Genomic DNA, 15313 nt, shown 5'->3' with positions numbered 1-15313 from the left:
CGAGGACGGATGGGTGGACAGCCGGAGCTGTGGTCTGGTCCAGAATGTGAGCCGGGGGTCCCGAGGACGGATGGCCTGAGATGCAGACTGTGGGACGGGTGTGCAGCTGGAGCTGTGCTCTGGATCTGAAACACCAAGGGGCAGGAAGGTGGGTAGGTTTACCTCTGCGGCTGGGGTCCGGAGTCCCTGTATATTTCCCGCTCCCTTTACGTTCACTTGAAAAACTATATCATTGTATGACATGTAAAGAAAAAGTGAAATAAAAGTGTTAGGATATTGAACGGGGTAATATCCAACAGATTCTCGGAGTTTTACTGGACAGCCTTTGGTACTAGGTTACTGCAGTACCCAGGTCAGCTCATACCCAATCTCTGCTCCTGCACATTGCAACAAGTGGGGGATAAACTGGGGTCAGATGCTAACATGCCTGACGTCCTCCACTGCTGGAGTCGGTGAAATGTTTTGGACAGAAACTAGATACTGGTACTGTCCCTCAGCTGCTGTAGCACCTCCCCACTTCCCTACACATTTTTGCAATGCCTATTCCCTTCAGTGCCAGTGTTCACTTTCACAGGACTCGTCTTTAGTTCCCCTTCTCTGTAGAACTGAAACAACTCGTTCAAATATCCGACACAATCAAATGATTCAGGAGAACTTCAGGCTTCATCCGAGCATCACCAGGGATTCGAGTTCCCAGGAAGTGCGTCAGTTCCAACTACTTACTTCAGTGGGGAAGGTAGTGGGAGAGTGAGTGATCGAAGGTTGAAAAACTAGTCTTATGCGGAGTCTGCAGCATTTTGCTGTTTGCAAAGTTGCTAACTTTACCGGGGCAACGTCATTACCTCTTGCTTCCTGTTTGTTTCAGCGCAGTGATTGTACGAGCCTGGGCTCCCGGGCTGAGAGTCAGAGCCGGCAGCTGTCAATGACAGGCCCGGGTCTGCGCCCTCTCAGCTTCCGGCCACTTGTAAAGTTGCTGTCGACTTCATTTCTCTTCTCCAAAATGTATTTCTTTGTCTTGAAACTGAATGCACCGTTTTGTGTTAGTAGCCCTGTGGTGTAAAGCAGTAACAAGAGGACACACAGATGTGAAAGGTAGACTTTAAAACGAATTATAATTTGCGAAAGAAATGAACGAAGAGCGACTATGTTTAATCTGAAGTAATAACGAAAATTGTTGGGCGGAATACTCACCCAGTCGGACAGCAGCAGTGCGCAACTGCTTCTCTCCCCATGGATGCAGCCTGACCTGTCGAGTGTTTGCAGCATTTTCGGTATTACCTCAGATTTTTGTTTCGTAGAGGACTACTGAATGAACCTCCTTTATATTTAATTAAAAATAGCCGATTTGCAACACCAGGATAGGCTTGAAGTGTTAATTCTTCGTTGGCGAGCAGAATCTTGCAGTATTCCCGTGACCATGGGTGGAAATGAAACTGACACTTTGGGTACGATATAAAGAATGCCGCCACCTCCCAATCCAAACACGGGCACCCGGAGCAAGCTTCAGACCCTGGAGATTAGTGTATTGTAGTAATGGCCGTAAATAGGTATAACACTTTACAGGCTTCCCACTGTTGACTCGCATTTGCACGATCACTTTCATGGGATAGAGATTGGAAGGGTACGCAAAGGCAGTTTATGTACAGAATCAGCAGGACATACTAAGATGCATTGCCAAATGATTTGCAACCATTTTGTGTAGGCTGCTTGTGTTCAAATGCAATGGTGAGGTGTTGCACGGGAAGTGGGGATGTAGGTTGCGGATATCGCATGGTAGGGGTGGGATGCTGGGCTTTGCATGGGGGCAGGTCGTAGTGCGAGGTCCACACCTGTGCAAAGGGTGTGGGGCAGGGTGTTGTACAAGGGGAGTGAGGTGTAGTTTTAGAGAATGGGATCTGGGGTGTGGGATGGAGAGCAGGACATTACTGGTATACAGGGTGGAGGAATTGCCTGCAGGAGGGATGATATAGTGCAGCCTTTCAGCATTCAGTGAGTGGGACATTTGGCATTTCAGTAGATGTATAAGTTAGTATCAAAAGGATGCAATTTGCCAATTTTAGCAGAACTAGGGGAAAAATTCGTCAAACCTCAAATAATTTGTTTTCAGTGGAAGTTTTCTTTCCACAATCTCTTGCACAAGATTTAACATAATCTTGGTTGCGGACATTGACCACGAAATTGGTATTGGTATTATTGTTACTTGTACCGAGGTACAGTGAAGGCCTTGGGTTCAGATTAATCCTGCATTGTAACCTACCTGCCATTTTTGGAAGCTATCCAGTTTAGACTCCTGTTTGCTCTGTAGCTCTACTTTTTCCCTACCTCACCATTGTAAGTGGTAGACATTCCCTGATTCTGACCATATTTGTGGTAAGGTTCCTTTGCTTCAGAAGTCTAGCCTTAGAAGTATAAAGCCATACTCTATATCAGAATCAGTAATTCCCTTTACAGTATTGGGAACAAATGTCAAATTTATGTGAATTTGTTTTGTATTAATGTGTCCACAATGAATGGATCGTGATTGCCCTGATTAATTCAGTGGAGCATTATTTAAAACATAATAAAGTAATTGTCCATATACTCAGCTACTGCACTTAGTTTTTTGCATAGTATTAATGTAGGTTTCCTTGGATGCTCCGGTTTCCTCCCCACATTCCAAAGACGTACAGGTTAGGAAGTTGTGGGCATGCTACGTTGGTGCTGGAAGCGTGGCGACACTTGCGGGCTGCCCCCAGAACACGCCACACAAAAGATGCATTTCACTGTATGTTTCAATGTACATGTGACTAATAAAGGTATCTTATCTATGGATGACCCGACACAACTTTACTCTTTGCCAAACGTGTTACTGTTGCATTGCCAATAATTTATTACTGAATTCCCTTCCAATTTATGATAAATGTCACCAAATTAATTGTTTGTTGTCAATGTCCAGGAATAAATGGGCTCTTCTCTTGCTATACAAAATAAAAGCCATGGTGTTGGAGGCGAGGTACTGGCATGGACAGAAGATTTGGCTGAGTGGCAGAATTCAGGGAGTGGGGATAAAGGGAAGTGAAAGAGTTCTGAGTGGCAAATGGATTTCAATGTAGATAAGTGTGAGATGGTGCATTTTGGAAAGTCAAACCAGCGTAGGACTTGTGCTATGAATGGCAGGGCACCAGGGAGTGTAATGGAACAGGGACCTAGGAGTACAAGTGCATAACTCGTTGAAAGCGGCATCACAGGTAGACAGGGTGGTGAAAAATTCATTTAGCACGCTGGCCTTCATCAGTCAGGACATTATGTTGCAGTTGTATAAATCGTTGGTGAGGCTGCACTGGAGCACTGTGTACAGTTTTGGTCGCCCTTTCATAGAAAAGATGTCTTTAAACTAGAAAGAGTGTGGAGAAGATTTACGAGGATGTTGCCAGAACTAGAGGGCCTGAGTTACAGGGAGAGGCTGGCCAGGCTTGTCTTTATTCCATGGAATGTAGGAGAATGAGGGGCGAACTTATATAAGTGTTTAAAGATAAGGCATAGATAAGGTGGGTGGTAACAGACTTTTCCTCCGCAATAGGGGAGTCTAAAACTAGAGGGCATAAGTTTAGGGTGAGAGGGGAAAGATTTAAAAAGGACCTGAGAGGTGCCTTTTTTCACGCAGAGGGTGGTGAGTATATGGAACAAGCTGCCTGAGGAAGTGGTTGAGGCAGGTACAATAGTATAATTTTAAAAGTACTTAGATAGGCACATGAAAGGGCAGAGCTTGGAGGGATATGGGCCGAATGCAGGAAATTGGGAAATTGGGTAATTGGGTGGGCACCATGGTTGGCATGGACTTGTTGGGCTGAAGGGCCTGTATCCATGCTGGATTGCTCTGACTATGAAACCTACTGAATTCTGAAAGGCCTGGATAGAGTGGACATGGAGAGGATGTTTCCATTAGTAGGAGAGTCTAGGATCTGAGGGCACAGCCTCAGAATAAAAGGACTTCCCTTTAAAACTGAGATGGGAAGAATTTCTTCAGCCAGAGGGTGGAGAATCTGTGGAATTCATGGCTGTTGGAGGCCAACCCATTGGGTGTATTTAAGGCAGAGACTGATAGGTTCTTGATTGGTAAAGGATTCAGGGTTACGGGGAGAAGGTGTGGAGAATGGGGTTGAAAAAAAAACCCAGCCATGATTGAATTGCAGTTCAGACTCTTTGGGCCGAGTGGCCTAATTCTGCTCTTGTATCTTATGGTCTTAGGGTCTAATGAGGTGTAGCAATTTGTGCTCCACATTCTCTGAACCACAGGGTATTAGCACATACTGATCAATTATGGGGAAAGTGAAGAGAAAAATCATGGTCGACAGAACCCTTAAAGTAAATGCTAATTCCTTTTTCTGCTTCCACATACAGAATTAACACGAGTCTTGCCCTTTGTAGGGATTATGCCACCCAAAGGCACTACAAGAACTAAGCTTCCTGAGCCTCTCCCTGAGGGATTGGTTGTGACAGATTCTGAGAAAAAGATGTTGGAAACTGGGAAAATTATTGGCAATGGTGGATTTGGACTGGTACACTTGGGTAAGGAAAGTCTTTTCACACAATTTCTTTGTTGAGAAAGCCTGAGCTTTTAAGTGATTCATGGAAGACAACATTCAATATTCATAGTTTTACTGGGAGGTTGTTTTGCATCAGAGAGCCATTTGGGGGCAAGGAGTCTCAGATCAATCCAAACTGAATCCGTCCTGATATCTTAGTGAGTCTCTGTTTAGTTTTATTTATTTCTACATCAAGGGGAAACTCATTCCATTGATGTAGTTATAAAGCTATTGGCTTTCTTTCTGTTGAAAAGCATTCTTCTCTGCATGATGCATTGTTCCTGCTATCTCTTGTGGCCGTTAATAATGAAAAGCAAAGTGTGAGGGATGTTCTTTGTTAATTATAATTTTATTTATTAATTCATCATTGGAATTTTATGATCGATGCCATCCAGATCAAACCCCAGTCCAGAATATGCAGTGTTATGTGCCAAACCAGAAATGGAGAGGATAGTCTATTAGTTCATAATATTATTATCCATATAACATATTCCTATGTATAATGAAATTCAGCGCAATTAAAAAGTGAACCAGGTTATTTGACAGTCATCCAGTGAAGTGGAACTTTTGTCTTATTATTCTCAAACTATCACTCACTCACTCACTTGAATCCTACTTGAGCAGGAACTTGAGTATTCCAAGAGGTTTAAAAAAAAAGTCCGTAAGGTCTCATTTATCTCCAATAAATAAATAATAAAATTAATCATCAAAAGTTATTTTCGTTGCTCTTTTTGCTCAGCAATGTAGCTTTGGTCTCTGGCAGATGTTATCTGGCCAACTTGATGTGTTTGGAATATGTTCAAGCAACGTCAAAGATTGAGGAACGCGAGCACAAATCAGTGATCTTGGTTTAATAAGCATGGTGTTGGATGCTGGGCTTGCCCAAGTAACTGGCCAAACTGGCAGATCAGATTACTTGAGCATGGCATGGTGTGCTTGTTCAGGGCCCATTGAAGAGGTTCTTCGCCTTAAACTTATTTTCAGCTGCAAATATCTTTTAAATGTATTTAAATGTAGAAAAATATTTAATTACTAAGAAACTGACAGCTGAATGCCAGTGAAATATGGAGTCGTAATTGAAACACATAATATTGTTCCAATTTGTATTCCTTTCACCACAATATTCAAGTGATTTTATTTAACAGTTAGGTATACAGTAATAATTGGGAAAAAGCATTGGTTTCTAATCTGATTATAGATGGCTTGTTTCCTATCCTTTTGCAAACTGAGCATCAGCAATGCTTTTGGGACTATGGCATGTGCTTGGATTTTGTTGAGGCTAGTGCTTCCAACCCATTGATTGAGATAACTAACTCAGCACAGACTTGGGATCCACTTTTGTCATTTCATGGTGGACTATATCTCGTTGGTGGTGGGAATGTTGGGTGTGGAAATCTTATTCTGTAACCATTGTCCCCAGACTGAGCACAGTGTAAAGCCTTACTGCGCCACTTCTTCCTTCAGAAAGTAGGTGATTATAAGTCTTTGAAAATGAAACTGGCAAGTTTGACTGCTGAAGAAAGCATTAGAGTAAGTCCCACCCAGGGCTGAGGTTTGAACAGTCTTTGGGTGGGGAATTCACTGGTGGATCTATGTGTCATGAATCACTGTATTGTTTATCTATTTTTAATTATTTGTTTTATTTTGATTGTTTTTATTTCTAGCTTCTCCTGCTTCAGAAAAAGATGTTGGAGATGATGCAGTATATGTCATTAAAATAGTAAGTACACTGCTTTAATGGAGGTACTTTTTGGATTAGATTTACTTGAAATTAAAACCATTTGCTGTTCCCAGTTGTTCCATTAAGTTATACATTTGCAGCTTCCTTTGCTTGTTCCATTGCTCAGGTACCTAGTCAGTTTTGTTTCATACAACTGAACTTCAAATCCAAAAGAGCCCCATTTTGCTGTGTTGGCTGCAGCTGTATATGGAGCTTGTATACGGCATCTGTGGATTGGGACCGGTGTGACTGTTCTTTACAAGCTTATTATCTCTATAATTTAAATTTTTAAAATTTTTTTATTTACAGCGTGGGTAACAGGCCCTTCCGGCCCGACAAGTCCACGCTGCCCAATTAAACCCATGTTAACCTCCCCGTACGTCTTTGGAATGTGGGAGGAAACCGGAGCACCCGGAGGAAACCCATGCAGACACGGGGAGAATTTACAAACTCCTTACAGACAGCGACGGGAATCAAACCCTGATCGCTGGCGCTGCAATAGCGTCGCGCTAACCGCTACACTACCGTGTCTTTGTATTGTTTACTTGATGACTTGCACCATGTTTATTATTTCATCAAACTATCTACCAGTGGAGTCATAGAGTCATACAGCACAGAAATGGCCCCTCAGTCCAATTGGTCTATGCTGATCAAGAAGCTGGTCCTATTTGCCTGTGTTTGGCCCATATCCCTCCAAACCTTTCCTATCCATGTACCTGTCCAAGTACCTTTTAAATGTTGTTAATAAAGAACTCCTGGTTCTTTTCCTAGTTGAATTTTGTTATCTACAATCCTTCTTTTAACAATTCCATTAAAAATTTTGTTTTTCCAGTTTTACGACCTTGTTTTTCTCTACTAAATTACTCTGTCTACACTTCTCGCTGCCTTGGTGAAGCAGCTAGCATAATCAAAGACCCCACCCACATTCTTTCTTCGCCCCTCTCCCCTCGGGCAGAAGATACAAAAGCCTGAAAACATGTACCACCAGGCTCACGGACAGCTTCTATCCTGCTGTTACAAGATTATTGAACGGTTCCTTTGTACAATAAGATGGACCTTACAATATACCTCGTTATGACCTTGCACCTTATTGTCTACTTGCACTGCACTTTCTCTGTAGCTGTGATGCTTCATTCTGCATTCTGATATTTTACCTTGTACTACCTCAATGCACTCAGTAATGAATTGATCTGTATGAACAGTATGCAGGACTACTGATTCACTGTACCTCTGTACATGTGACAATAATAAACCAATTCCAATTTTTGCAATGCATTCTCTTTAAATCTCTATGTATTCACTAACTACATTTTTTTATTTCATCAGCAGATCCTTGGTTCAAATTTTTCATTCCTAATCATAGAGCAATATTATTAGCAATTTGGTGAAGGGATCAAATGATATATTTCCATATTTGCTAATGATATTAAACCAGTTTAGATTATGGGTAGGGAAGAGGATGTACAGAGTTTAAAGTGAGTGGTACGAATGTGGTAGATATAATGTGGGAAAATGCAAGATCATTTATTTAGGTGCATAAACAGTAAACATTTTTTTTTAATGTGAGAGATTGGGTAATGTAGATATTTATAAATATCTCAGGGCTTGCACTTAAATCACAGAAAACTGACATGCAGTTATAATAAGCAATTTGGAAGGCATGAGATGTTAGCCTTTATTACAAGAGAATTTGAATACAGACTAAAGATGCTTTATGGGAATTGTTTTAGGCCTTTGTGAGCTCATACATGGAACATTGTTTCAGTTTTGGATACCTTACCTAAAAAAATGGATGTACTTGCCATAGAGGAAGTGCAGCTAAGGTTCCAAGGGTGGATGGTTTGTGGTATGAGGAGAGAAACTAGGCTGTATTCTCTGGAGTTGAGAAGAATGAGAGATCTCATTGAAGCTTACAAAATTCTAATCAGACTTAAGAGGCTGGATGCAGGAAGGATGTCTCTCCTGGATGAGAAGTCTAGAATCAGGGCTTCTAGTCTCAGAATAACGGGTAGCTTGTCTGAGATGAGGATAACTTTATTCACATGGAGGGTGGTGAATCTCTTGGAATTTTCTGCCGTGGTGGGGTGTGGATGCATATTTCACCCCATAACAATGCCCACTATAGGCCTCCATTATGAGAGCCTTTGTACATGCCTTTGTCATATTAAGAGTTGATTACTCCAAAAAAAATAGTTTTGGCCAAGTCCACACACAGCCTCCACCCTCCAAAAACATCAACTTATCCAAAATGCAGTTGCCTTTCCATTTATCCAGTTTCTCCCAGATGGGCATTTATTCCTGGTGCCCTAAAGTCATGGATTTAAGGTTCTCATCCTTGTGTTTGAAACCCTCCATAGCCTTGTACCTCCAGTGCTTCAGTATCATGTAGATTCTTCATTTCTCTCGGCTTCTGCTATACCTCCCTTTATTCACTCTTGCAGTCACGTGAACTCCACATTTACAAATCCACTGTCTTTCATTTATTTCCTTCTTGAACACTCCATTAAGATACATTTCCTCCACCAAGTTTTCCATTACCCTTTCTAAAATAACCTCCTTTGACATCATCTGTTTTTTCTTGTTGCCTCTGTGAACTACCCGGAGATGTTTATCTGGTTTAAACACCTTGTATAAATACAGGTCATTCTTTGCTTCTAAAGAATTACCTAATTTCCAAGTTTCGAATTTACACCATCTACCAACTCATCTGGCGGGGGATTGTAGAATATAGCCACGGGGGCAGGTATAGTAACCAAGTGAGGGTAGAAAAAGGAGGAAGAATTTGGAGCTGCTCTGCCCCACTATCTGCCCCCACCCTGAGCAAAGACTCAGAAGATGAGAGGGAGCTGGTGCAGGCGCTGTGTGTGGGCTGAGACTGGGCTGTCCCGTCAAGATCTCCTGGGCATGTATACGAAGCATGGATAGGGTCGACGTGTGATGATACTTGCCAGTGTGATGCATAGGTGGTTAATTTCCTTGAGTGAATCCAGAAAACAGGAGTAACAGAGTGTCTGACCAGCCTAACTGTTACCCACAGAAATGCATTTTCCAACAGGAGGGATCGGAGTGTGACTGGATCTGGGAAGTGTGACTGGTTACAATTCACCCAGCTCAAAGTGGGTCAGGATTTGGAGTTGGGAGTTGCTTTTTCTCTGTGGCTCAGAATTACTTGATGCTTACTGAGGCAAAGGCAGAACCAGTCAACAAATGGATCATTTGTTTTTCCTTCATGTGCTAGGTACGAAACAGCTTTATATTTATTTGGTCCTAATTCTGTTTTTCCAAATGTGTGCCCTATTAAAAGAAGTAATTCTTGTTTTCAGGAGTACCAGGAAAATGGACCCCTGTTCTCAGAGCTGAAATTTTATCAGAGGGCAGCTAAATCTGACACCATTAGGTACCTGTGAAAATAGAGTGTGTTAATTACACATTGTATTTATGAGCCGCTACTTGTATGAATGAGTAGAAATTTAAATACAGCGTTATGTCTTTGTACATAGTAATTATATTTTTTAAATCAGTACCACAGTATGTTCAGGACTAATTCCACATATCATCATCATCTTTATTCTGTAGCCTATGAATGAGGAAAATAATTGCTGTACATAATTGCAGTGCTACTACAAAGATAACCAGATTTAACAAGATTTAACAGGACACAGCTAAGGAATAGGCTGATTTTTGCTTGTGTTCATCAAAGAAATGCAAGTATTTTAATGGAGGGTTTGTTTGTGCATTGCTTTTGTAGTAAAGGCATGGATGAAAAGCCATAAACTGAGTTTCTTGGGGATTCCGACTTACTGGGGATCAGGTTTGACAGAGCACAATGGGAAGAGGTGAGGCAGCTCTGTGTCCAGTGTCATTCTGTCCTGAGTGTGATATTTCTTTCAGGAATGACATTTTCATTTTTCTTTTTCACAGCTATAGATTCATGGTAATAGAAAGACTTGGTATAGATTTGCAAAAGGTGCTGGAAGCAGAGGGAAACCGGTTGGATAAAGCATTTGCTTTGAAAATAGGCTGTCATCTGGTAAGCAATGGATACAAGTAATAGTCTTGTCGCGTACTGCACCAACAGGAGGCCAGAATTACACCAAATTTGAGCCATTTTTGCCATTGTGAAAGAACTGACATTCTAGGTCAAAATCAGCCAGTGGGTAATACCAGAGGCAGAGTCGGATAGGCAACGGGGAGTTGCTGCTGTAACACAGTAGGCAGACTTCATTGCATTTCTGCACTTAAGATGGTGTTGTTGATTCCCTATGACATTGCAATAATTTGAATGCTTTCAAAAAAGCCTAGTAGTGAAATGCATGGGTGGAGCCAGGGGGTGTGAGTGAGGTCCTAAATGAATACTTCTCATTGGTATTCACCAGGGAGAAGGACTTGGAGGCTGGAGAGTTAATGGAAGGGTATGCTGATATTCTGGAGCATGTCTGTATCAGAAATGAGGAAGTTTTAGAAATTTTGGCACACATGGAGGATAAGTCCCCAGGGCCTGATGGGATCTATCCCAGGATGCCAAGGGAATCAAGGAAGGAGATTACTGGGGCTCTGATGGAGATTTGTTTGCCACAGGTGAGGTACCAGGAAACTGGAGGAAAGCTAATGTTGTCCCCTTCTTCAGAAAGGGCTATAAGGATAAGCTTGGAAGCTATAGGCTGGGGAGCATTTCATCTGGTAGGGAAGTTGCTGGAGAAGATTCTGAGGGACAGGATTTATGTTCACTTGGAAAGGCAGGGACTGATTCGGAGAAGTGGGCATGGTTTTGTGTCGGGGAGATCATGTATTACAAATGTGATTGAGTTTTTTTTTGAGGAGGTAACTAAGGCAATTGATGAAGGTAGAATGGTGGACAAGGTTATTGTGTGCAGTTCTGGTCGCTCCCATTACAGGAAGGGTGTGGAGGCTTTAGGGAGGGTATAGAAGAGGTTCACCATGATGCTGCCTGGATTAGACAATATTAGCTATAAGAAGAGGTTGGACAAACTTGTTTTTTCTGGAGCGTCGGAGGCTGAGGGGTGATCTAGTATGGGGTTTATAAAATTATGAAAGGCATAGATAGGGTAGACAGTCAGAGTGTTTTTCCCAGGGTGGAATTGTCAAATACCAGAGGGCATAGCTTTTAATGTGAGAGAGGTAAAGATTAAAGGAGATGTGCGGGTTAAGTTTTTTCCCCACAGAGAGTGGTGGATGCTGGGAACGTGCTGCCAGAGGTGGTGGTGGAAGCAGATACGATAGTGGCACTTAAGCAGCATTCAGACGGGTACATGAACATGCAAGGAATGCAGGGGGATGGATCATGTGAGGGCAAGTAGGTTTAGTTTAATTTGGCATCATGGTCGGCACAGGCATCGTGAGCTAAAGGGCCTGTTCTGTACTGTTCTATGTTCAATGTTACATGCACAAGGTCCTGTATTGTAGGTTGTTCCAGAAGATATAACCAGTGAAAGATTAGTGTCTATGAGGGGCAATTGGAGGAGATCTGAGGGGGATCTTTTTCACCCAGAGAGTGGTGAGTACTGGAATGGAATGCTGGAGAAAATTGTGGAAGTGGAGTTGCTGACAAGATTTAAGAAGTATGTAGTTGAACACTTAAATTGCCTAGGCATAGAAGGCAATGGCCCAAGTGGGATTAATACAGATGTGTGCCCCGGTCAATGTGGATGTGGTGGGCCAAATGGCCTACTTCCATGTTATAAGACTGTGACTCTCAGTTAGCTCACATGGGAGCTGAGGTATGTTGCAAACTGGATCCAAAATTGGCCGGGTGATAGGAGGCAGAAGATTGTGGTGGACAGGTGCTTCTTCTGACTGGAAGTCTATAACAAGCAGATGTTTGTGGTTTTAATATCTATAAATGATTTACATGAGAACGAAGGCGGTATGATTAGTAAGTTTGCAGACAACACAAAAGTGGTGGAGTAGTAGACAGTAAAGAAAGTTGCCTAAGAATACAGTGGGACGTAGATCAGCTGGAAGGTTGGGTGGAGTGGTGGCAGTTGGAATTTAATCCAGACAAGTATGAGGTAATGCACTTTGGGAAGTCAAATTTTGATCAGACATATAGGGGAAATGGCAGGGACCCTCGGAGTGTTGATGTACAGAGAGACCTCGGGATGCAAGTCCATACCTCCCTGAAAGTGGATAGGGTATTGAAGAAGGCATCTGGTACATTGCTGTCATAGGCCAGGGCATTGAGTATAAGAGTTGGAAAATCATGCTGTAGCTGTGCAAAACATTGGTTAGACTGCATATGAAGTATTGTATACAGTTCTGGTTATCACACTACAGGAAAAATGTGGTAACAATGGAGAGAGTGCAGAAGAGATTCACCAGGATGTCGCCTAGAAGGGAAGGTTGTAGATTTAAGGGGAGATTGGATAGGCTGGGTTTTTTCTTACTGGAACGTAGAAGGCTGAGAGGTTTATAAAGTTATGATGGGAATAGATTGAATAGATAGAGTAGGGGAGTTTCGAACTAGAGGGTACAGGCTTAAGATGAGAAGGGTGAAATTTAAAGGAGATCTGATGGGTAAGTTTTTCCATACAGAGGGTTGTGGTTATTTGGAATGAGCAGCCAGAAGAAGTGATAGAGGCAGATACAGTTACAAAGTTTATAAGCTATTTCTGCAGGTACTTGGTTAGGAAAGGCGAAGAGGGATACGGGCCTAATGCAGGCAAATAGAATTAGCATAGATAGGCATCATGGTCGACATGGATGAGGTGGGTCCAAAGGGCCCGTCCTTATGCTGTACAATTCTATGACTTTATGTTCACAGTGCTGTTATCCACTGTTTCTGAAATTTGGCTTTGAATTTCTGAGGGAAACAAATCAACACTTGAAACCAAGGTCAAATTTCTAATCCACTGCTTTCCAGGTAGGAGAGGAGAGGAATCCGTTTATGTGCAGATGTTGGGTGGGAATTGTGGGGGACCTTGCGCATGTAAAAGTTTTAAGATGCAGTTAGTGATATACAAATTTGGTAATTCACTTGCTTTTGATGTGTTTGGAGGATGGAGGGAAGGAAGTTTAAATGGATTTTTTGTAGCTATGTTAGTTTTTTGTTTTAGACATGACTAATACAATACCATCATGCTGAACTGATAACTGTTTAACCTTGGAAAAGACAGTGTTTCTGTTAACTGGAATTTTCAATGGTCTCCAATTAAGATTTCAATCTTTGATTAGTAGAAGGTTTATGGGAAATACAGTATCTCTGTGCTGTACTGTTAAAAGTAATGTAACATTATCATGTGTACGAAATTATTTTGACCCCAGTACTTTGCAGACTGACATTCACTTCTTCAATTTATACATGTGCATAACGTTAAAAACAGCTTGATATTTTGGAGTTTATTCATGAACACGAATATATCCACGGTGATATCAAGTCGGCAAACCTGCTTCTGGGCTTCAAGAATCGTAAAGAGGTATCATACGTCTGTCTTTTCTGATAACAAGTAGTTATGTGTCTTTATTTAATGAATGAAAGAGATGGGGGGAGAAAGTTGCAGCAGAAAAATTGACTTGCATATGAAAGCTGATTTAGGAATCACTATTTTTTCCACTCCATAGGAGCTGCATTTATGGCAGATTCTCTGAATGTTAGATTCTTGGAGTAATAATCCATATTAATAAGTGCAGGTTATATTGTCACATTATTTCTTGAATTGTAACATAGCTACACAAATAGCATTAATTGCAGAATGAGAACTGTTGAATGGAGGGTACATATAAAGGTGTTTGCAAGACTAATGCCCCAAGGAATTATAAGAATCCTACTGAAGTGCCAACTGCCAACCACTTTCACAATGCAAAACTGCATTACACTTTTTCTCAGTAGCTTTGCCAGAAAGCAGAAAAAATACAGTTTATTTCATGTTGATTTCAATTGTTTTAGAGCTATAATTTTTGCTTAGAAATGTTCCTGCAAAATGCTTAGCACTGGCATTCTACATTCTGCTGTGTATTTCTTTTCAACAAGCATCAAATCACTTCTTTAAAAATTGGGTTAACACGGCCTAGAGTAGAATGCAGAGGGACAGACCACATAAGGAAATGCATTGCATAACTCATTTTTTTGAAGTGGCAATAAGAAACTGGGTCCTCATTGATGTGTTGGAATTCTCTTCAACGTTGTGGTTACATTGCGACTTAAGGTGATATGGTGAGGTCCCGGTGGGTAACATTCAAAGAGCTACTGTGTCAATACTGACATACGGCACCTTTGCAGAAAATGGATACCCAGAGACTTTATCATTTACCGTACTGGGTATCCTTTGTGGCTGAGAAATGTTTTGTTAGTTTAGTGACTCTTACAGTATCAAACCAAGCATAAATTTCTTTGTCCTAGTTATGCCATGAAAGGCATACTCGGACAATTTAGTTTTATGTTGCCCATCAATATTGGGAACTATGTTTCTAAGTTCATTCACTGGAATTATATAGAGTGATACCTTTCCAAGTTAAGATGTTGTTTGTCTTGGAGGGGACCTGCAGATAGTGTTCCCATGTGCCTGCTGCCCTTGCCCTTCTTGGTGGCACAGGTCATGGGATGGAGGTGCAAAGGAGTAGCCTGAGCGAGTAACTGCAGTACATTTTGTAGATGGTGCACACAGCAGTCAGTATGCACTGGTGATGAAAGGAAATGGTTAGGATGGTTAATGGGTGCCATTCAAGTGGGCTTCTTTGTCCTGGATGAGCTTGAGCTTCTTGAGAGTTGTTGGAACTATGCTGATTCAGACAAATGGATGGTATTCCATCCCACTGCCGTCTTGTTTCTTGTAGATGGTGGAAAGGTTTTTGAGTTTCAGGAGAGGAGTCACTCACTGCAAGCTTGGCAGGCATGGTGGTTATGTGGGTGGCTCAGTAGAGTTTCTGGTTAACGATGACTTGCAGGATACCGATGGTTGACAACTTGGTGACGATAATACCAAGGATAGGTGGCTTGACGGTCTCTAGTTGGAAATGGGCATTACCTGGCAGTTCTGTGGCACAAAAGTTATTTGCTAGTTAACAGCCCGTG

The 15313-nt window shown here is 41.8% G+C and overlaps 1 protein-coding gene across 1 annotated transcript in view; it reads left to right on the top strand.

The window, feature by feature from the left end:
* Nucleotides 1–543: 543 nt before the first annotated feature.
* LOC127567997 (serine/threonine-protein kinase VRK1-like) overlaps nt 544–15313 on the top strand; it is a 61500-nt gene continuing 46730 nt past the window's right edge. The window contains exons 1-7 of the mRNA XM_052011242.1: nt 544–1092; nt 4408–4548; nt 6230–6285; nt 9609–9682; nt 10008–10121; nt 10207–10315; nt 13626–13718. Of these exons, the coding sequence (XP_051867202.1) occupies nt 1026–1092; nt 4408–4548; nt 6230–6285; nt 9609–9682; nt 10008–10121; nt 10207–10315; nt 13626–13718 (654 nt within the window). The 5' untranslated portion in view covers nt 544–1025. The remainder of the gene's footprint in view (nt 1093–4407; nt 4549–6229; nt 6286–9608; nt 9683–10007; nt 10122–10206; nt 10316–13625; nt 13719–15313) is intronic.

The sequence above is a fragment of the Pristis pectinata genome, chromosome 3, assembly GCF_009764475.1.
Source record: "Pristis pectinata isolate sPriPec2 chromosome 3, sPriPec2.1.pri, whole genome shotgun sequence".
Classification (NCBI taxonomy): domain Eukaryota; kingdom Metazoa; phylum Chordata; class Chondrichthyes; order Rhinopristiformes; family Pristidae; genus Pristis; species Pristis pectinata.
This window is presented reverse-complemented; position numbering and strand designations above follow the sequence as displayed.